The 21,933-nt window shown below is 40.0% G+C and overlaps 1 protein-coding gene across 1 annotated transcript; it reads right to left on the bottom strand.

The window, feature by feature from the left end:
* Positions 1-3,181: 3,181 nt before the first annotated feature.
* Positions 3,182-7,135, bottom strand: LOC130862048 (N-alpha-acetyltransferase 11-like). Its single transcript, XM_057751418.1, has 3 exons — positions 7,100-7,135; positions 6,462-6,575; positions 3,182-3,550 (listed from the first exon to the last, which is right to left on the bottom strand). The coding sequence occupies exons 1-3, from the start codon at positions 7,133-7,135 to the stop codon at positions 3,182-3,184; spliced, it is 519 nt and encodes a 172-aa protein (XP_057607401.1).
* Between the last annotated feature and the right edge of the window lie 14,798 nt (positions 7,136-21,933).

The following is a 21,933-nucleotide window of genomic DNA, read 5'->3' as shown; positions in this document are numbered from 1 at the left end:
TGTCATCATCACTTACAGAACTGGAGTTATAGGTGCAAGCAGCCATATTCACTTTTTATGTGGATGTTAAGGATTTCAAAACAGGTCCTCATGTTTACTCAGCAAATACTCTTACCTGGTGAGGCAACACCCCAAAACCAAGACTTTCTTTGATTTGATTATTTTCTTTTGGAGACCTTTGTTTTCTCAATATTCACTTTAATCAAGACAACTTGAGTGATCAAAAGAAAGATTGTAAGTGGTCTATGAAATGAAGCATCCATCGCACGATGAAGAGAGCCTTTGCTCTAGGGAACATTGTGGTCTTCTTGGTGATGAGCCTAGGCTTTAAAGGTGAAGCCAGTTCTTAAGCCCTTTAGGTGACACTCTATGTTTGGCTTAGATGTTCTAAATCTGAAAAATTATTTTTCTCTTTGCTTATGAGTTGTTTTCTTAAATAAAAATTACTAATTTGTTATGCATTTACTAGTGCAGCATTATTATTAGTTTATTGTGTTGTTAGGAAATTGTCAAAAATTATGCATTTGTCCATGCAACATATTGTCTGTTCTAGGTGAAGCTCAGGCATTGCAAATTTTACATCTTTGAGGGGATTTGTGCACTCGTGCTATTCATGTCTTCTTCAAGTCTTACCTCGATTGTGTTTAAGTCTTGATGTATACACTTACTATTTGAGGTTTGACTATGAGATTCTACCACAGGCACACATGTATTTAAACCCTTGGTCCTCAGCTGGTGGCACTGTTTTGGGTTGGAGAACATGAGGAGCTTTGCTGGAGGAAGTGGGTCCTCAGGCCTTGAGTGAGAACACAGCTCCATTTCTTACCTTCTCTCTGCTTCTTGACTTGTAGATACATCATGACCAGCCACCTCATCCTCCTGCCTCCTTACTTCTCTTAACACAAGATACTTAATCCTCGTATAGTCATTCTCCTTTAAAATACTTCCTGCCTGGGATTCAGTAGCAGTGACATTGAAGTAACTAATGCAGTGGTGCATGCATAACTTCAAGGCCATATCCTTGGCCATCTCCTTCATTTGGTGATTTTCATCTGAAGAAATCAAGGGTTTTAAACTGATGAGAACGCCAAGCACCATTGCCTGGACTCAAACATGCTGATCCTTTTAGCATCCTGGCTCTTGAATTCCAGAAGCCTTTCTTTTTCTCCCTTCCTCCCTCCCTGTCTCCCTCCCTCCCTTCTATTTTCCCTTCTTCCTTCCCTCCCTTCTTTCCTTCTTTTCTTGAAATAATTCTGATGCTGACACACTCCAGTTCTGCCAACTTACATTTGAAAACACACACATTTGTTTACATGTAAAATGGTTGCAGTGTATCACTTTAATTAAAACAGTAATTTGTGAATTTAACTGGGCAGAATGCTGTGAAGAAAGACTGTCATCAGCTCTCTCTTTTATTCTGTATTCACTTTCTTTAAAAAAATATTATTTTTGAGACTTTTATACATTGTACTATATTTAAACCATTTCCTTCTCCTCCCTCACCCCCTGTAACCTGTCTCATGTTCCCCCTACTCCCTTTCAACTTCATGACATCTTTATTATTGTCACAGATATGTGCGTGCATACACACACAACCTGTTGAGTCGATCTAGTTCTGCTCATATATATATGTGTTTAGTGGTGACCCCTTGGGAATGAATAACCTATCAAGACACTCATCTCAGGAGAAGCCAGATTCTCTTCTTTTAGAGGCCATTACTTATCTCTACCTTATCATGGAGGGATAAAGCCTTATGAGATGTCTGTCACCCACACTGGCATGCTAACTAGTGTTGTCGTATTTACTTTCTCTAGGTTGATTAGACCACTTGCTTTATGTAGTAGAGAATGATTTTGAACCTCTGGTTTGTCCATCTCTGCCTCTGCAATGCTGGGAGTCTAGGCATGTTTCAGCTCTCCTGGTCTAATTGGTGATATGGGCCAAACCTGACCTAACTCCATCCCTGGCCCATCTGTCTGCTTGTCATTGTTATTGACCAATGACAATACTTTCAAAGGAGGCCATTTATTTCTTTGTGACATGAACGTCCATAAGTCAGCAGTACAGCGCTACTCTTTTCCATGAAGTCTTTATTTCTAGAAACCTAGCATTATTAACCAATAACTATCACCTTTTGATATCGGATCCTGGAACGAAAGCTAGCAGCAAATATTTTACCTCATACTTGGATTTGTGTGTGTGGTGTTGGAGGCTGAAATCAACTCAAAGCTTGATATGTGCTAAGCAAGTAGTTTCCCAGTAAGATACATCTCATTTCTATTCTTAATAATAGAACTCTGTAGACCAGGCTGGCCTTGAACTCACAGAGATCCACATGCCTCTGTCTTCCCAGTGCTAGGATTAAAGGTTTGTACCACTACTGCTTGCATGCCAGAAGAGGGCGCCAGATCTCATTACAGATGGTTGTGAGCCACCATGTGGTTGCTGTGAATTGAACTCAGGTCCTCTTGGAAGAGCAGTCAGTGCTCTTAACCACTGAGCCATCTCTCCAGCCTCCAGATTTTTTTTTTTAATATTTTTATTTCTTGGGGGAAAGTTAGAGATTACAATTTGATTTCTGTTTGTCCTTTCCTTAAGATCTATAAATTCTGCTTGTTCAGAAGTCCGACACCTGTCTCCTCCTCGCCCCCTCCACTCCTAAAGGGAATATTCTTCTTCAAAGAGGGAGGGCAGGACACGGGCAGTTTCCAAAGAAGGCAAGAGTAGGTAACTTCCATTAGGCAGAGGCAGAGGGTATAAGGGCTAAGTTGATGGTCCTGCCTACTCAGAAATAAAAACCCAGAGATAATGGCAAACGCTGAAAGCTGGGGAGCTTCCAGTTGTCCCCACTTCCTGTTTGACATTCTAGGCAAAATTCTACAGGATACACACAATCAGTACAGGACAGCTGTAGACAGAATACAGTGGCAGCAGCATGGGAGAAGCCAAGGAAGGCACCGCCATGGCAGTCCTCAGGATTCCTTGGCTCCTGCACAGCAGCTTCTGTGTCCTGGAATGCCTTTATGAGTAGGTAATGTGGAAGGCTGCTGCTAAGCACTGACAAAGAGCAGTCATTTGGATCGCTGTGGGATGACTCCCAAGTTGATACTATAGAGTACAACCAGGGTTCCCAAGAAATAGTGACTAAAACCGCAAGAACCTACAGTGCTCTAGCAGGCTCTAGGATGTGGAACCCAAGTCTTGCAAACTGTCTTGGACATCAGAGCTGTCTTTGCTGTCACTGCCACTGTCATCTTCAGCCAGGTTCTGCTGACAGGCCTCTTCAGAACCAGGAAGTGTGCTGCCCTGATTCTCCTTGGAACCCAGAACCATGTATCTGCCCTTCTTCAGCACCAGCTGCGGTCTCGGCTCATCTGCCGTCTGTGAGAGATCTCGTTTCATAGCGTTTGCATCTTCTTCATCTGCGTAGTACTTGGGCTCCACCTCACTAACCTGGAAGTTCAGGGTGTTGGAATAAAGGTGCAGGGCCTCTCTGTTGTGCAGGGATTCATACTTAGTACTGAAGTTCTCGACCATGGCCTTTGAAGCCTGGGCCAGGCCGAAGCATTGGTGGGAGCTGCCTCGTGAGAGCCCTTGAGGCTCCACCACCTGCTACTCCTCCCCTTAACAGCTTGTTAACACCCTCAATGAAACAAAGAAACAACACTCTATCTTACATAATTACTTCAGTTTTTCAGACGAGACAATGAAGGTTCAAATAAACTAAGCAAATTTTCTAAGTTGTCCTAGAACTGGTAATGACAGAAATATGATTTCAGGCTGATTTGAACTTCACTCTGTTTTCTCAGTCTCCTTGCCAAGTTAGTTTCTCTAATTCCTATAAGTGAGTGGTTCAGACAATGTCCACACTAACTGACAGGTAGTAGAGACAGAAGGAAAACCTAGAATAATACAAGAGGGAATAAAAACGATTAAAGGAGCCAAGCATGGTGGTGCATGTCTTTAATCCCAGCATTCGGGAGGCAGAGGCAGGTGGATCTCTGTGAGTTCAAGACCAGCCTGGTCTACAAAGTGATTTCCAGGACAGCCAGGACTGATACACAGAGAAAACCTGTCTCACCCCTAGTGCCTCCCCACTGCAAAAACAAAACAAAAACAGATTTAAAAAAAAAGGAAAGAGAGATTAACAGGAAGGTAACATACAAGAAAGGAAGGAATGTTATATAGCCAATACAGGATAATCTGTTAACCTCAACGATCTTCAATATGGGGATTTTGGTCGCTAAAGGATATTGGGAAATAGATGAAGCATTTTATTGTGTGTTTTCTTGTGGCGCTGGGAAATCAAATGCAGGATCTCATGTATGTGAAACAAGCATTAAGGAGTCTAATTTTTTTTTTTTTAATCCAGTAGAGCTCAGGTTTTTTTTTTTTTTTTTTTGGTTTTCCCAGACAGGGTTTCTCTGTGGCTTTGGAGCCTGTCCTGGAACTAGCTCTTGTAGACCAGGCTGGTCTCGAACTCACAGAGATCCACCTACCTCTGCCTCCCAAGTGCTGGGATTAAAGGCGTGCGCCACCACCGCCCGGCTGAAACAAGCATCAGGAGAAACGGAGCTGCACTTCCAGCCCCTACTGAAGACACCCTCAGCTGTCACAGGGAGGAAGAGGGAGCAGCGGTCCTGGCAAGGAGAGGTCTAGCATGCTGATACTTTTCGAACAAGGTTTAGCAATACCGGCCTCAACAAAGAATCGTCAGCGTATGTACAGTGCTGAGTTTGGGAAACCCTGGTTCAGCCTTCCCTGAACCACTCAAAAAGAGGAGGCATTCAGAGTAACTCTATAATCACCTAGTGATCTTATGAAACTGTAATCCTCCAACACATCCAGAGTACATAAGAACATGAGGGAAGACTTAGGACTCTTAAAAAGCCTTTTCCTCTGCCATTCTATAATGCCGGAGAGAGAAATTGAGCATAAAATAGTTATTGGATATAAACTACAACTCAGTTCAGTCATTTCTTATGAAACAGAATGGGAATGATAAAAAAAATATATAACTGTCCTGTGTGAGGGTTTCAGAAATCCAGCAGTATAAGGAAGGCATAGGGCTGGAGAGTTTGTTCAGTGGAGAAGAACACTGGCTGTTCTTACAGAGGACCTAGGTTCAAGTCCCAGCACCCTCCTGATGCCTCATAGCTGTCTGTGATATTAGTCCCAGGAGATCTGAATATCTCCTCTGATTTTCTAGGGCACCAAGCACACATGTAGAACACATACATACATGCAGGCTAAACACTTATACACATTAGAAATTAGTGAAATAAATAAATCTGAAAACTGCAGGCATATAAGCAAGCATCATACCAGGGCCATGCTTTGATGGAGAAGGAAGTTAGGTCATGAAATGAGATGACCAACGTCATGTACTGGTGGAGGTTTTACAATCAAACTTCAGTCTTCTAAGTTTTAGATCTCCCGCCATCAAATTCACTTCTGCAAATAGTTATCAACCATCACCATCAAGAATGATTTAGATATATTTCTCTTTAATTTCTGAGGTCTATCAGTTAAAAAGCATACAGATACAAACACATCTCCTGATCTACGGATACTAAATTTGCTGGTTCAAGTCAGTCACAATGGCACAGGTCTACAGTCCCAGCACCCAAAAGGCTGAAGTAAGAGAATAATCTAAGCTTAATGGTTTGAGAATAGTTTTGGAAACATAGTGTGACCCCCATATTGAGTTTTTAAAAATCTCTTCAAAAGTTTTTTAATTAGGGCTGGGAATTGTAGATCAAGGGCAGAGTGCTTATGTAGCATGTATGGGGTTTATACTCGACACTTCAGGAAAAAATATAATTTTGTGATGATTGAAAAAATGCCAATATTATGACATTGTACAGTACTGAGTAGCATGTTTTATTGAGTCAGCTTGTAATTTTGCATGATATTAGTTTGTGAGTTTTTTTAATGGTTTGTTTTTATTTTACATGCATTGGTGTTTGGCTTGCATATGTATCTGTGTGAGAGTGTTAGATCCTCCAAATTCTGTTCCTTTTTATTTAATGTATTTTCACATATATCTAACTGTCTCATCAATGTAACTAAAACATAATGGCAGCCTAATATCAGCCATTAAGATCAAATAATGAATGAATTGTGCACCAACACTTTATTAAATGTCCATTGTGTATATTAAGTTCTGTTGGTTATGACAGCAATAGCTGACACTTATTATCTGTGCCAGGCAGTGGTTAAGTGCATGTGTTCCATTAACTCATACATTGCACCAGTCAGACTGGGACCAGGAGGTGAGAATAGTCAAACCATATTTCTTCATTTATTAACTGGAGATGCTGAAAACAGGGACGAAGCCTAGTTGCACATCGTAGTACCAGATCTAGTATTAAAGCAGATGAGAAAATACCAGTATGCATTAGGGTGTGTTTGAAGGATGAGTTTACAACCAATACTTCCTAGGGCACATCCATGGTACCTGGCCCTGGAGTCTGAAGGCTGAGATGAGGTCCAAGCTCTGTGGGGAAGAGTAAATGGGTAGACTTGGATCTTCCGATCTCTGCACAGCTTCTGTGCTCTGGCTTTCAAAGCACTAGGTAAGTGGAAAGCACAGATTGGAGTTATCCCAACAGTTTTTGGAGTTCCTGGTCCCTCCCACACTTGCTTCTCTTCCCTTCTGGTGGGATTTGGACTCATTCTTTCAGTGATTGGGTGGGATCCCTGAGATTATCTACCTCTACCACCACCTGCTCCACTGATGGCCCAGGTGACCATTGTTGTGCCCCCACCTCAAGAGTGCTCTCCTGCTAAGGAATGGCTAGAGCCCAACATTCCCAGCAACTATTTCTAGAATCTATTTTAGAGACTGTTTCTAAAAGAAAGTAGATTTAAAAGTGAAAAGAAACTGAGAAAACACAAAGAGAGACAGAGGGCGAAGTTGGGTGTTGGCTGCTGAGAGTATCAAGAAACACCCCTCCCCCTAGCTGCCACAGAGAAGCCATTATAAGGTTATTGCAATGCATATTTGATTAACAGATGCTTTCCTGTGGTTATATTTAACAACAAAACTCTAAAAATAATTAAATAAATGTAACTTGACTTACCTTAACATGGAACCTGAAACTTTTGTGTGCGAAGACTTCGGATCTTCATGGATGCGGAAATAAATGTGACTTTTCCTCCCAGTGTATTTCTAAGGACTGAGCCTGTACCACTAATGTATACCTAGGAGGCATTTTTTTTTCTGCCCACCAATAGTCTCACTCACTGTGCAGTTAAAACCTGAAAAATGCATCAAACAGCATTAGTCATTCGTTTCTATTGCTATGACAAACTACCTGAGAGAAACAACCTACGGAAGGAGATGCTTTCTTCGGCTCCTTGGGCATGAGACAGTTGGCCACATCCTACAATAAGGAAGCAGAGGAGATGAAGGGCAGTGCTCAGCTCACTTTTTTCCTTTCCATTTCATCTGTAACTCCAGTCCATGGGATGAAGTTTCCTATACTAGGAGTGAGTGTTCCCTCTTCAGTTCAACCCCCAGAAACACCGGCAGGTCCAGAAAGGTGTCTCATCTGTAATTCCAAACCTGGTCAAGATGACCATGAAGAGTAACCATCACAAATGATTATCTATGTTTATAGATGTCTAGAAATATATGTAGGATAAATATATATTGGATGTCCATATATTTAAAGACGTAGACAAATATTTTTGGCTCATACATCTGACTCAAAAATTAAGCATAGAGGTGATGAAAATCCAACAACAATATCACTTTAGATTTAACAATGCTAACATTTAAGTAACATTTTAAAGGAATCAGCATAAAACTGTCTTTGATCCTGTACTAATCCTTGAAGTTAAATCTCTAACGGGGAGCTGAAGGGCAGTTATACTCCACCACTGATTAATTGAATCGCTATATCAACTCCTGAATATCTTTGATTTCTTTTACATTATAGAATTTTTTTTCTGATGTAAAACACTGATATTTCGACTTTTTTGTTAAAGTTCTTCCTAAATAAGTGACCATATTACTCTGAGACCTGTAGTAACACAGTTTTTTTTTTTCCAGAAACTTACTATATTAATAGGAACCCAGTCTTTCAACTGTGGCCTGTCTGATGCCAAAGTTACATGATAGACATAGATATCTTGAGAGAGAAAAGTTGAATTAAAAGTGTTGCTTCCTTTTTGAGTTCTCCCAGACAGGAACTGACAAAAGGCTCAAAGGGCTAAAGATGACAAATTTATTCTGGTACAAAGGGGTAGGTAGAGTTCTCCTCTTTCTTTCAAGTCATTCCCAATTAACTGGGCCTCGCAAGGAGAGACTGCTGATTTTGGGGAGAGACAAACAATAACTACACATGTTAATTCGGAAGAGAAATGGTTAGTGAAAATTGGCATCTCAATGCTAGCCCTGTCAGTGACTCTGCTCCAGGCTAGAGACCTCTGCCGGCAGCTATTGCAACAAAGCTGTCTGGAAGTCTGTTTTTCCATGTCCTTTCCTTATCTGATTTTTGTTCCAATCCTCATTAAACAATCCTCATCATTGTATCATTTTTGATTGATTCCCCTCACTAGGCTTTTCTCACTCTGCAATGTTTTTTTTTTTTTCCTCTTGCAGTAGTAGGGATTGATCCTAGGACACTCCACACCTGAGCTACATTCCAAACTTATGTACCTATTCATTTATCTCTTTATTTATTTATTTCATATGTGTGCCTGCGTGTCAATATGTGCACCATGAGCATTCGGTACCCGTGGAGAGCAGAACAGGGTGTTGGCTTCACTAGAACTGGAGTTACAGATACTTGTGAGTCACCCAGTGTTGGTGAGTGAAACCAGATAAAGGTCCTCTGGAAGAACAGTAAATAAGACCTTATTTATGTATTATCTTTGGGACTGACCCTAAGGCCCTATGCTTACCAGGCAAGCACACTACCACTGATCTGGATCCTTCACCATTTTCAAATTTTCTTTTGAGACAAGGTTGCTCTTATTCTCTTTCTGTAGCCCAAGTATTCCTTCAATCTGATTGTCCTGTTTTGAGAGATAGGATTACAGGAATGAGCTATCCACCCTGGCTGCTCTCTCTGGTATTGACATCACTTCACTTTCTTCACTAATTGTCAGACAAGGAGTGGTCACCAATTTCTCTAGCCATAGTTGGAGTAAACCACGTTTGTCTAGGAGCTCGCTACTGCTGCATGCTCCACAGCACAACTGTCTTCCTGAATGGTTAATTCATTTTTAAGACGTATCTCAGATATAACTTGCCCGTATCCTAATTTTCTTTTGGGTGTGTAGTTTTCTGTGTCCTTGCTATTTTATTAAACTTCAAAACTCTTGGATTAGGTAGACAAAAGACACACAAAAAATGTGCAATGGGGAAGCTGAGCTATGAAGCCAGAACAGTTGAAACAGGTAATAGCGAATACGTTGAAAAATGAAGAATAGAATCTGAGTCTTGTTTCCTCTCTCTTCTTCCTTTTGATAATGGATGCTTGGCGTGGGTAGAGACATTCAAAGTTTTAAATTAAGAAATAAGTATATTATTGATGTTTTGCTTGCATGTATGTCTGTGCACCGTGTGCATGTCTTATTTCTGAAGAGGTCAGTAGAGGGGGGTCCTCAGAGCCCCTGGAACTAAAGTTATAGTTTTGAGCTGCCAAGTGAGTACTGCAAATCAAATCCAGGTCCTCTGGAAGAGTAACCAGTGTTCTTAAACACCGAGTCATCTGTTCAGCCCCATTGAGTGAGTGAGTGGTGTGTGTGCACTTTAAATTTAATTTCCAAGATATCATCACCTCCTATAAAAGTACATGGGTCTTAGTTGTTTTTCAATTAGTATTTATTTAATAAGTGAATGAGGTATTTTAGTTCTTTATAAGTTTTTGAATCTCAAAAATAATGTATTGTTGCTGATTGGAGAAGACTATATGTACATTACTAACTCATTTTCTCATATCTTGGAGGTTTCAGAAGGAATCAGCTTTACTTGGCTATGGGGAACCCATACACATGGTATTTATGGTGTTGGAAAGGTGACTCAGCAGTAAAGAGCTCATGCTGCTCTTACAGAGGACCTGAGTTTGGTTCTCAACACCCATGTTAGATGGCTCACAATCACCTATAACTCCATCTTTAGGGGACCGGATGCTTCTTACATAGGCATCTGCACTCACAGCACACATCCAGACTCTTATAAATGTAATTAAAAATAAAATAAAACCTGTAAAAATATTTTGACAACACAGTATAGTGTGTGTGTGTGTGTGTGTGTTTGTGTATATGTATATATATATGTATGTATGTGTTTGTTTAAATTTTTTTTCTTTAATCAACATACACAATAACGGGTTTCTTTTCAAGACAGGGTTTCTCTGTGTAATTGCCTTAGCTGTCCTGGAACTCACTCTGCAGAACAGGCTGGCCTCAAACTCACAAATATCCATCTGCCTCTATCTCCTGAGTGCTTGGATTAAAGGTGTTTGCCTCCACCCCTCAGCTACAGTAACAGGTTTCATTATGGCATGTTCATGTACACTTTGCTTTTGTGTATCCTCTTCCCTCATCATTCTTTTTCTTCTACCTATTCTTCTTCATCTACTCTTTCTCTTTCCAAAAATCCTCTCCTACTTTCGTGGCGCATATATTCTATTACTCTATTTTATTCTTTTTGCTTTCATTGAGACCTTTTCCCCCTTTCACGATTCCCTTTCTTGTTTCATGCCCTACACCTCCCGCAACATATACGTACATGTAACAACTGTGTCCCACTGGAAGCATACACTACCTGTCATTGTGAGTTACCTTACTTAATAAAATATTTTTCAGATCCATTCATTTTCCTGCAGTCTTAATTGTCTTTATGTTTGAATAAGATTCAGCTCTCTATATGCATCATATTTTCATTATCCATTGACCTGTTGATGGACACATAGATTGATTCCATTTTATGGTTATTTTGAATATGACAGTAAAATACGTGGATATTCACATATCTTTGTGATAGAATAAACTTTTGGGGGAGGTGGGGAGATATACCCAACAATGATGCAGCTAGGTCATAAAGTAGTTCAATTATCTTTTTTGCTTTGTTTCTGTTGTTCAAGATAGGGTTTTTCTCTATAACCTGGATGTCCTAGAACTTGCTTTGTAGATTAGGTTGGCTTCAAACTCTCAAAGATCTGCCTGTCCCTGCCTCCTGAGTGTTGGCAATTTTGGATTTTTTTAAAAAATGCCCTTGCTGATTTCCACAGTGGTTGTACCAGTACACAGTCCTGCGGTCAATGAATAGTGTTCCTCTCCCAGTCCTCACCAGCATTTGTGGTCTTTTTTTTTTTTTTTTGTGGTGATAGTTATTCTGACTGGATGATTCCTTCATGTTCTCAGTTAGCAGACAGAGTGATCCTTCAAGAAAGCGGTTAATAAAATTGCTATTTTCTTCTTATGAACTAGTGTTTATTTTAATACACTAAAAATATATCATTTTAAGAAGGAAGGCTAATCATCTTGATAAATGAAGACTTTTCTATAAAATAAACAAACCTACTCCTATCTGAACTTGGACATGGCTGATTTAAAAATTATCAGAATTTGGGGATCAAATTCTTTGACCTTGGAACTTTCTACAATCACTTTCCCCAGATTAATAATTCATCATGATGGACAAGTTGTGAAACTCCTCTCCGGGGATATTTATAGGGATAAGAATTCAATGTTCTTAAGAAAACAAATTAAGATATCCAGTGTTGACTGATGGTAGCAGACCCAAAAGGGAAATCCCCTCAAAATTTCCAAGTTGGAGTCATGAGACTCTGTTACATCAGAATTTACAAATGAAGCATGCGACTCAGTGGCTCACAACTAACGTGTGGAAAGGACTATTTCCCCTCTACATGGTGATGAATGGACACACAGGGTAGAACACTGGACATATAAGAACTACCTGAAAAATAGCATTATAACATTTGATTTTTTTAAATTGATTTTTGTTGAGCTCTACATTTTTCTCTGCTCCCCTCCCTGCCTCTCCCCTTTCCTTCAACCTTCTCCCAAGGTCCCCATGCTACCAATTTACTGAGGAGATCTTGTTTTTTTTCTACTTCCCATGTCTTAGATTAGATCTCTGTATGTCTTTCTTAGGGTCCTCATTCTTGTCTAGGTTCTCTGGGATTGTGATTTGTAGGCTGGTTTTCTTTGCTTTATGTTTAAAAACCACTTACAAGTGAGTACATGTAATAATTGTCTTTCTGTGTCTGGGTTACCTCACTCAAAATGATGTTTTCTACCTCCATCCATTTTTCTGCAAAATTCAAGATGTTATTTTTTTTTCTTCTGTGTAATACTCCTTTGTGCAAATATACCACATTTTCCTTATCCATTCTTTGGTCGAGGGGCATTTAGGTTGTTTCCAGGTTATAGCTGTGACAAACAGAGCTGCTGTGAATATAGTTGAGCACATGCCCTTGTGGCACAATTTAGCATCTTTTGGATATATACCCAAAAGTGGTATTACTGTGTCTTGAGGAAGGTTGTTTCCTAATTTTCTGAGAAATTGCCACACTGACATCCAGAGGGGCTGTACCAGCTTGCATTCCCACCAGTAATGCAGAAGTGTTCCCTGTACCCCACAACTTCTCCAGCATAAGTTGTCATCAGTGTTTTTAATCTTGGCCATTCTTACAAGTGTAAGATGGAATCTCAGAGTTATTTTGATTTGCATTTCTCTGATGACTAAAGATGTTAAATATTTTCTTAAGTGTCTTTTAGGCATTTTAGATTCCTCTGTTGAGAGTTCTCTGTTTAGGCAAAATTCTTCACAGACCGCGAAAGAATGGTACTCAATTACATATGGAAAAGCAAAAAAAAACAGGAGAGCCAAAACAATCCTTTACAATAAAAAAACTTCTAGAGGCATCACAATCCCTGACTTCAAACTTTACTACAGAGCTACAGTACTGAAAACAGCCTGGTATTGGCATAAAGACAGACAGGAGGACCAAAGGAACTGAATCGAAGACCTAGATATTAATCCACACACCTTTAAATACCTGATTTTTGACAAAGAAGCAAAAAATTTAAAATGGAAAAAAGAAAACATATTTAACAAATGGTGCTGGCATAACTGGATATCAACCTGTAGAAAAATGAAAATAGACCCATATCTATCACCATGCACATAACTCAAGTCCAAATAGATCAAAGACCTCAACATAATACCAGCCACACTGAACCTTATAGAAGAGAAAGTGGGGAGTACACTTGAATGCATTGGCTCAGGAGACCACTTCCTAAATATAACCCCAGCAGCACAGACACTGAGAGAAACAATTAATAAATGGGACCTCCTGAAACTGAAAAGCCTCTGTAAAGCAAAGGACATGGTCAACAAGACAAAATGACAGCCTACACAATGGGAAAAGATCTTCACATCAGACAGAGATCTGATCTCTAAAATATACAAAGAACTCAAGAAATTGTGCTATGGGACAATGGTTTGTACACTGTCAATTTTATTTTAACAAAATGCTGATTGGCCAGGCAGGAAGTATAGGCACTACAACCAGGCAGGATGTAGAGGCAGGGCAACAAGATTAGGAGAATTCTGGGAAGAGGAAAGCTTGTTCCGCAGTTGTGACCCAGCCACAAAAGAAGATGTGAATGCCTGTCTGAATAAAGTACCGAGTCATGTGGCTCTTGCATAGACAAGAATAATGGGCTAATATAAGTTATAAGAGCTAACGGACCAATCAGTGTAGAGAGAGAGACAGAAACAGAGAAGGGCAGAGAGACAGAGACTGAGAGAGACACACAGTGGTTTCTCAGTTCTTAACGGAAGTTCCTTCTTCCCAGGAATATTAACACTTGTTCAGAGACGAAAAAAAGCAACCAACACAGAGAAGAGCAGAGAGACAGAGACTGAAAGACACACAGAGAGACAGAGAACTGGGTGAGGGAATGAGAAGAGAAAAAAGAGATAATAGACAAGAAAGAAAGTCAAAGAATCAAAACAGACAAGTGTAGACATGGGAATGCAAGCTTTCAAACATGAAGACACTTCAGCAGTGCACATGAATTTGCACAAATTCTCAACTTTACCTTCATGAGTACTGATGCAGTTAGTATGGTAAACGGGAAGTGGAGACAGGTGTTTTCCATTGAGCAAAGCTTTCAGCAAAGCTTTAAACATGTTTTCAACTTGGAAAGCACAGCTGGGCATGCATGCTTTTGGAGTGAATGTAACCCTCCTGGAATTTAAGAAAAAGGAAAGGCTAAGTAACAAAGAGAGGATGAGTAGATACACAGTAGAGTACTACTCAGAAAGAAGGGTGGAATGTGCCCTTTGCAGAGAAATGGATAGACAGTGGATAGCAGATCTTCTTTCATATATGGAATATAGAATTTGAAAAAATTCATTAAAGTCAGCCAGGTGGTGGTAGCACACGCCTTTAATCCTCAGCACTAGGGAGGCAGAGGCAGGCATCTGTGAGTTCAAGGCCAGCCTGGTCTACAAGAGCTAGCTCCAGGACAGGATCCAAAGCTACAGAGAAACCCTGTCTGGAAGAAAACAAAACAAAACAAAACAAAACAAAACAACAACAACAAACACACAAACACACACAAAGATTCATTAAAGTCAAAAAGACACTATTTGGTAAGAGCTGGAGCCTGGTTGGAGAGAGACAAGAGAGGGTAACAGATGAATGACCCAAGTACTTTTCATGAATGTATGAAAATGTCACAAGGGAAGCCATTAATTTGGGCAACCAGTATGTGCTGAAAAAAAAACTTAAACAATGCAAAGACAACTTGGGATTCCTCATACTTCAGGAGGTAATAATGGTCAATCAGCAAGCTGTGTCAGTAAAAAGCACAGCGTGATGAAATGGCACAAATCTGAGGGTGAGTTCTGGGGTTCAGCTTTCACAAGTCTTGGGCAATCATCTGCTGCAGGCTGGCATGACCAGTCTCACCTCTGACACAAAGGGAAGGAGAAGATGGTCTCTTTGATTCTCCCCTGAAGAGGACCCGTGCACAGACTTTCTGCTTGTTTTATGGATATAGTTCCTGCTTGGAGGAACTTGACAAATGTCAGATGATCTATAAACAACAGTTGTTTAGCAACAGAATACAAATGGTATTTTTGTCGTTGTTTTTTTGTTTTGTTTTGTTTTTCTATATGTGGTTTCTTTTTCTCTGTTTAACAGCTCTGGCTCTCCTGGAACTCGGTTTTGTTGACCAGGCTGACCTTGGACTCATAGAGCCCTGCAGGCTTAACTCCCTTCTGAGATTAAAGGTGTGCACCACCACACCCAGTGACTGGTATTTTTGTTTGTTTGTTTTGCAGCACCTGATGCAACCCAAAACCCATCTTCACACTCTTGAAGTTCTTACCAAGATCCTATCAGAGAGGTTTCTTTAGTATCATTTCATAGTTAGACAAATCGGATTTGGAGAAGACCGGTGGCAGCAGGCAGGGTTTAGGTGGAATAAGCTAGAGCTCTTAAGCCGTAGCCTTCACTCAAGACTCCAGCGTTCACTTTCAGCCTCTGAAATGTGTAAAGGTAGCTTGTTCTCTCTGCCTTCATTTTCTCAGTTCTGTAATGAGGTCATCACAGTGCTTCTCTTGGGCAACACTGTGTACCTAACACACTGTGAGAGCACTTGTTCCAACAGGACAGTTTCCACTAAAGCTGAGACATGAATATGAGCATAATTAAAGTAGAAATGCACCCTAATTTCCAGCGCTGTGTCGGAAAGGACATTATTGTGCCAGAGTTTGAGCATTCTTTCCCTCCCTCTCCGCTTCTCCCCTCCCCTCTCCTTCCCTCCCTCTTTTCTTTTCTCCCCTCTTTCTCTCTCCTCCCCTCTCCTCCCTTTCCTTAACTCACCTTCCTACCCCATTCTTCTTTTCTCTTTTTTATTTATGATCTATATATTATATAGTGATCAAAAGAATATTTGGATGATGGAGAGATACCTCACTGGTTAAGAACACTTACAGCTCTTGCAAAGGACCTAAGTTCAGAGGACCTCACTATGTTGAATCATTCACAATCACTTGTAACTCTAGTTCCAGGGGATCAGGTCCCCTCTTCTGGCCTCTGTGGGCACCTTCTCACACATGGGTCACATAAACTCACACAGGCAGGCACACACACACACACACACACACACAATTAATTAAAAACGATTTTTAAGTGTATTTACTTTTCTGTGGTACTGAGAATTGGACATTGGTAAATTTTCTATGATTGAGCTATATCCTAGACACTGTCTGTCTGTCTGTCTGTCTGTCTGTCTGTCTGTCTGTCTACCAATCATCTTACTCCTCCCCAACATCATATCTTAGGTGGCACATGGCTGGAAATGGTAATATCTAGTTGTTGAATTTTAATAAAAAAGCACAGCCTCTGCAATCTGTGTGAAAAGTGAGCATTTACGGCATCTTCCAGCAGAGGGCAGTAGAATATGCTCGGTGGCTTAATGCAGGCACTGGGAGCTGGTGTAGCTGTTTGGAAGTAAATAGCTATTTCCATTATTTTTGAACACTCATGAGTTTCTTGTGGAGGAAAAAGAATTAGGGAAAAAAAGATGTTACATTTGTTGTAGCTATAAACCAGAACAGGAATCATTTCTAATTATCACCCCTTTCCTCCTTCAGAGAGTTGGTTCTTTGTGTGTGAGACACACCCTTTAACTTTTAGCTACCTTTTGTATTTAAATGCTGTGTGCTGCATTCCATATGTGGAATGGATTTCAGGGAATATAAATCTTCCCCTAAATTTATCAGTTTCCAAGGAGGAAGTTTTACCATAAGTTGAAAGCAGACCTTCCTGAGAACCTCCAGAAAGCAGCAAGACTGTCTAATAATTAGTAGCCGCGCAAACATATAAGCAGAGAATTATCTCTCTCTCTCTCTCTCTCTCTCTCTCTCTCTCTCTCTCTCTCTCTCTCTCTGTGTGTGTGTGTGTGTGTGTGTGTGTGTGTGTGTGTCTTTAACCACAGGACCTCACCAAAAATCACTGGCTAGCCTAGGCTTTGCTATGTAGTCCAGGCTGGACTCAAACCCACTGAGTTCTGCTTGCCTTTGCCTCCAGAGTTTTGGGATTAAAGGTGTGCATCACCACACCTAATGCTCAATTTAATATTTGGTTAGACTTGTGACCTATAAAAATGTACAATACTTGCTGGCCAGTGGTGACCAAATGCCTTTAATCCTAGCACTTGGGAGGCAGAAGCAGGCAGAGGCAGGCAGATCTTTATGAGTCTGAGGCCAGTCTGGTCTACAGATCGAGTTCCAGGACAGTAAAGACTACACAGAGAAACTATGTCTGGAAAAACAAACAAACAAAAATGTATAGTACTAACTTGATGCTGAATTATGCCACCAAACTTAAAACGTTTTATGAAGCAATACAAAATGAAGGTAACTGCACTGGATTCATGATTTCCAAGTTGAGTGGGTGAAAAGAAGGAGTTGGAAGATAATGTGAACTATGTAGTACATAGTATTTCAAGCTAAGAGAGCTATATTGGAAAAGTATTAGATATGAAAATTTTCAGAAATTCAAAGAAGCTTCATATGACAGGAGAATGGAGTGTCCATGCGTTTACATGTAGGAAGTACATGAGACAGGAGATGCAGGGATGCAAGAAACAGTGAGAGGAGATTAGTGGAGAGAGCAAAGGCCCAAACTAAAGGACACTGTAAATCATGCAGAAGTGTTGGATTTTATTACAACGGGTATAGTTATGAAGAGTATCACAGGATAGGCAAACCAGATGTCTGCTACAGAATAGGGCCCTTCAGTGTGCAGAATGGAATTAGGGAGTGAAACAGTGGGAGGGAGGAACCCTGTTAGGAGATTATTGCAGTAATGTAGTCATGGTACCTTCAACTGAGGGAGGAACTACCTTATAAAGTGTACCAGTAGAACCTAAAATTTAATTTATCAGAGCATTAAGGTACTAATTTTTTTATTATGTAGTAATTAACTGTAGGATAAAGTGGAGAAAGAAAGACATTTAAGATGACGAGCAAGTTTTTACTTAGGGCAATCATAAGAAGGGACATTCAGCAGAGATAGAGCTAAATCCAACAGGAAACACTAGTAAGGGAGGAGACTGGTTAGGAATTCATATTCTAACATATGCACAGTTTGAAGTTGCTACTTATAAGGACGCAGATGTTGTATAGGATTTAGAATGTAGTAACCAGAATAATCCAGAATGTATTGACTTTATGTTAAGCTAGGCTAAACTACAATAAAAAAATCTTCCTGTTCTAACCACCATAAACTTCAATGATTTGTCATAATAGAACTTAGGACCACAGTAATGTGTTCTTCCCCTCCACTTAGCAATTCAGGGAACCAGTCTTCTGGCTTGTGTCTAAGCCATCTTAAAAACAAAAACAAAACAAAACAACAACAACAAAAAAAACAAAGGCTGTGAAATGATTTTCAGTGTGTTTGTCACAATTGGGATAGATGTTATTGGTACATATTGCACCCAAGCCAAGCATGTATGATAGACCCCACAGTACAAAAGGCAGGTTCCACAACAAAGAAGTCCTAGGTGCAAAATGTCAGCAATGCCATGGCTGAGAGTCCTTGTCCTGGGATCGGAACATTAGTCAGTTCATGCTGAACAGAACATGAAGAAAAACGCACGGCTATTTTTTATTAGTAAAACCTGAAAGTGGAAAATAACATTTCTGCCATCCCAGTCAAGAGAATTTAATCATATTGGCATCAAGTGCCAGAAGTTGAATCTAAGTCAGGAGTTGTGAAACTACAGTCCCCAGAATGAGTCCAGGCTACTGCCTGTTTTGTAGATGGTGAGTCCTTGAAACCTATCATGTAGGCTATTTTATCAGAATAGAAACATTTCCTCATTGACTCTCACTTATTCCTTCTTGAGAGGGAGACTCTCAAGGTGCAGGAAGTTGCTGTAACTTACAAAATCTACAAGGCCTGTCCTCAGGGTTATAGAAGCAACAGTGGTTGTTTATGAGGGATGAGGTTTTACTTAGTCAAACTGCCTATAAGTATACAATATGCCCCAGGAATGCATATTCTACCAGTTAACACCAATGCGAGGGCAGCTTTTCAATGATGCAGTCACCTTGGAGTCATCTGTGTTTCTGGAAGCAACCTCTCACCCATGCTCCTGTAAGTCCTTCCCATAAACGAACTGGTTCACTAAGCTATGCATGGATGGAATTGTTTCTACGTTCTGTAGTCGGTGTCTTATGTAGGGTGAATAGCCATTTGTTCAGATCTTCCCAAATCCTATTTGTGTCCATTTGCTCATATATTGCATACAATTCCTTTCACATTGTGCAGCAGTAGGTGAAACAGAGATCATATGACTATGATACTTCCATAGAATTCTTTTTTTTTTTTTTTTTTTGGATTTTTTTTTTTTTGGATTTTTTTCGAGACAGGGTTTCTCCGTAGCTTTTGGTTCCTGTCCTGGAAATACCTCTTGTAGACCAGGCTGGCCTCGAACTCACAGAGATCCACCTGCCTCTGCCTCCCGAGTGCTGGGATTAAAGGCGTGCGCCACTACTGCCCGGCTCATAGAATTCTTTATAGAAATACTTTTCAGACTGTGATATTGGACATACCCAGTGCAAAAGCAAAAATAGATCACAGTAGATGATCTTTAACATAAAATGATGTGATTGAATTATGGGGTATTAGATAATATCACTTAAAGAAAAGGAGCATGTGGTGAGATGAAATAAAATCAAGGATTTAGGATTGTACTAGCTCACACTGACAGCAATAACACCGGACTTGAAAAAAGCAAACATATATTTATGTCATGCCCCAGTGCCCTTTCCCACTAGCTTTTGATAAGAAAGATGTAATTAAGTCTATGCAATATTGTCAGGTGGTGGTGGTGCATGTCTTTAATCCCAGCAGGGATATAGAGGCATGTGAATCTCCCAGTTTGAGGCCAGCCTAGCCTACAGAGTGAGTTCCAGGAAAGCCAGGGCTACACAGAAAAACACTATCTCAAAAACAAAACAACAACAACAACAAAAAGTATTAAAGAAGTATATGTTTGAAAACTCAGAATCCAGTTGGCAATAACTCAAGAGTGCATATTTATTTTAAAAATTTAGTTCATCCTTTTCTGTGAAGATATTGAATTATTTCAAATTCCCCAATATGTATTAATATTTTTGAATCCACTATTGGGCAAATGGGAGTAAGTTTGGATAGCTATCTGTCAATTTGGATATATAAGAAGCATTAATTTATTGTCTAAGATTTAATTTCTATTTTTGTCTTTTAAAAAAGATTTATTTGCCAGATGCACACTCCTTTAATTCTAGCACTTGGGATGCAGAATGTCCTTGTGTTCAAGGTCAGCTTGGTCTACATAGTGAGTTCCAGAACAGCCAAAGCTGGTAGTGAGACCCTGTCTCACAAAAACCAAAACCAGAGAGAGAGAGAGGAGAGAGAGAGAGAGAGAGAGAGAGAGAGAGAGAGAGAGAGAATCTTATTTTTATTTACTTGTGGGTGGGCACTCTTGTGCACTCCTGTGCTCTCGCACATGTATGAGCCCATGTGTATGCACTCCCAAAGAGAGCAGAAGACACATCAGATATTTTGAAGCAGAGATACAAGCAGTTTAGAACTGCCCAACATGAGTTCTGGGATGGGAACCCATGTCTTCTACAAGGGCAGCAAGTTCTCTTAACCTCCGAGTCATCTCTCCAGACCTCATTCTTGCTTGCGTTTCGATATGGGCACCATGCTTCAGTATATGGTCTGACACTAATAAATATACAGACAACACTAAATGAACACAAAGGGTATTAAAAAAATAGAACACATGCAGCCGGGCCAGAGGATAGAACAGGAATTGTAGGATCAAAAAATATTATGTGCATGTATGAATATTAAGTAAAATATTTTTTATATTTTTGAAAAATCATTGTACTTTAGTGCACACTGGAAGGTCAAAGCAGCTGAATTCTGATGGCAGCAGCAGCAGCAATGATAACAAGGTAGAACTTACAGCAAGAGGTGAAGGCAGGCAAGCAGCAGAGATTTATTTCTTGTATTGCTTGATATCTGGGCCACCCATTTGAAGGCAGCACCTGTTGTGAGGAAGGGACTTCTTCCTTCAGGTGATACTTCCAAATACCCACACAGACCCACCAAGGCATGTCTCACCATTAATTCTAGATCCTATTACAGTGACAATTAATCTCATCCATCACAGGAGGCATTTATGTCCCAGAGTTGGGTGGGAAGGATTTATATAATCTTAAGAAGTGTGGGCTCACCCGGAAAGAGTCTCTGTTCTTACTGACTTCTAGAGATAACCATTCTTCTATACTATATATTGCTGAAGCTGGAAACCAGTATATATTATGTCATAATATTTCTTCAAATAACTTCTTTTATTTCTAGTTTTTTTTTTTTAAAAATTTTCCTTTTATTAAAAATAGAGTGTCAATGTCAGGCATGGCAGTTCATGCTGCTAATTCCAGCACTCAGTAGGCATAGACAGGTGAATTTCTGTGAGTTTGGGGCCAGTCTGGTCTGCAAAGAAAGTTTTAGGGTAGCCAGAGCAATTATATAGAGAAACCCTTCTCGAAAACCCAAATTCAAAACCCATCCCCCCCCAAAGCATAGATTTTAAGCATAATATATCCTGATTATAGATTTGTCTTTCTCTGCTCTTTCAGTTCCTCCTTAGGATCTACCCTCTTTCTAATGCTCATCAGAATAAAAACAGGCATCTAAAGGATAATAATAATAAAAAGTAGGATAGAACAAAAATTGAGAGATTGGAATGGTGCAAAACAAACAAACAAACAGAAGAAAGAGAGCCTAAGGAAATCACAGAAACAGATATAGATGTACAGACTCACTCATTTACATATTCAAGAGTCCCATCAAAACACTACA

The sequence above is a fragment of the Chionomys nivalis genome, chromosome 19 (genome assembly GCF_950005125.1).
Source record: "Chionomys nivalis chromosome 19, mChiNiv1.1, whole genome shotgun sequence".
NCBI lineage: Eukaryota > Metazoa > Chordata > Mammalia > Rodentia > Cricetidae > Chionomys > Chionomys nivalis.
Note: the sequence above shows the minus strand (reverse complement) of the source record. Positions and strands in the feature narration are given on the sequence as shown.

Bases quoted from the DNA above. Each gene is read 5' to 3' on its own strand.
- LOC130862048 (XM_057751418.1), bottom strand. From the start codon at position 7,135: ATGAAGATCCGAAGTCTTCGCACACAAAAGTTTCAG. The intron at 6,576-7,099 runs GTTCCATGTTAA...CCACTTACCTAG, and splicing joins TTCGCACACAAAAGTTTCAG to TGCTTTGAAAGCCAGAGCAC. The intron at 3,551-6,461 runs GTACCATGGATG...GGCCTGGCCCAG, and splicing joins CCTTCAGACTCCAGGGCCAG to GCTTCAAAGGCCATGGTCGA.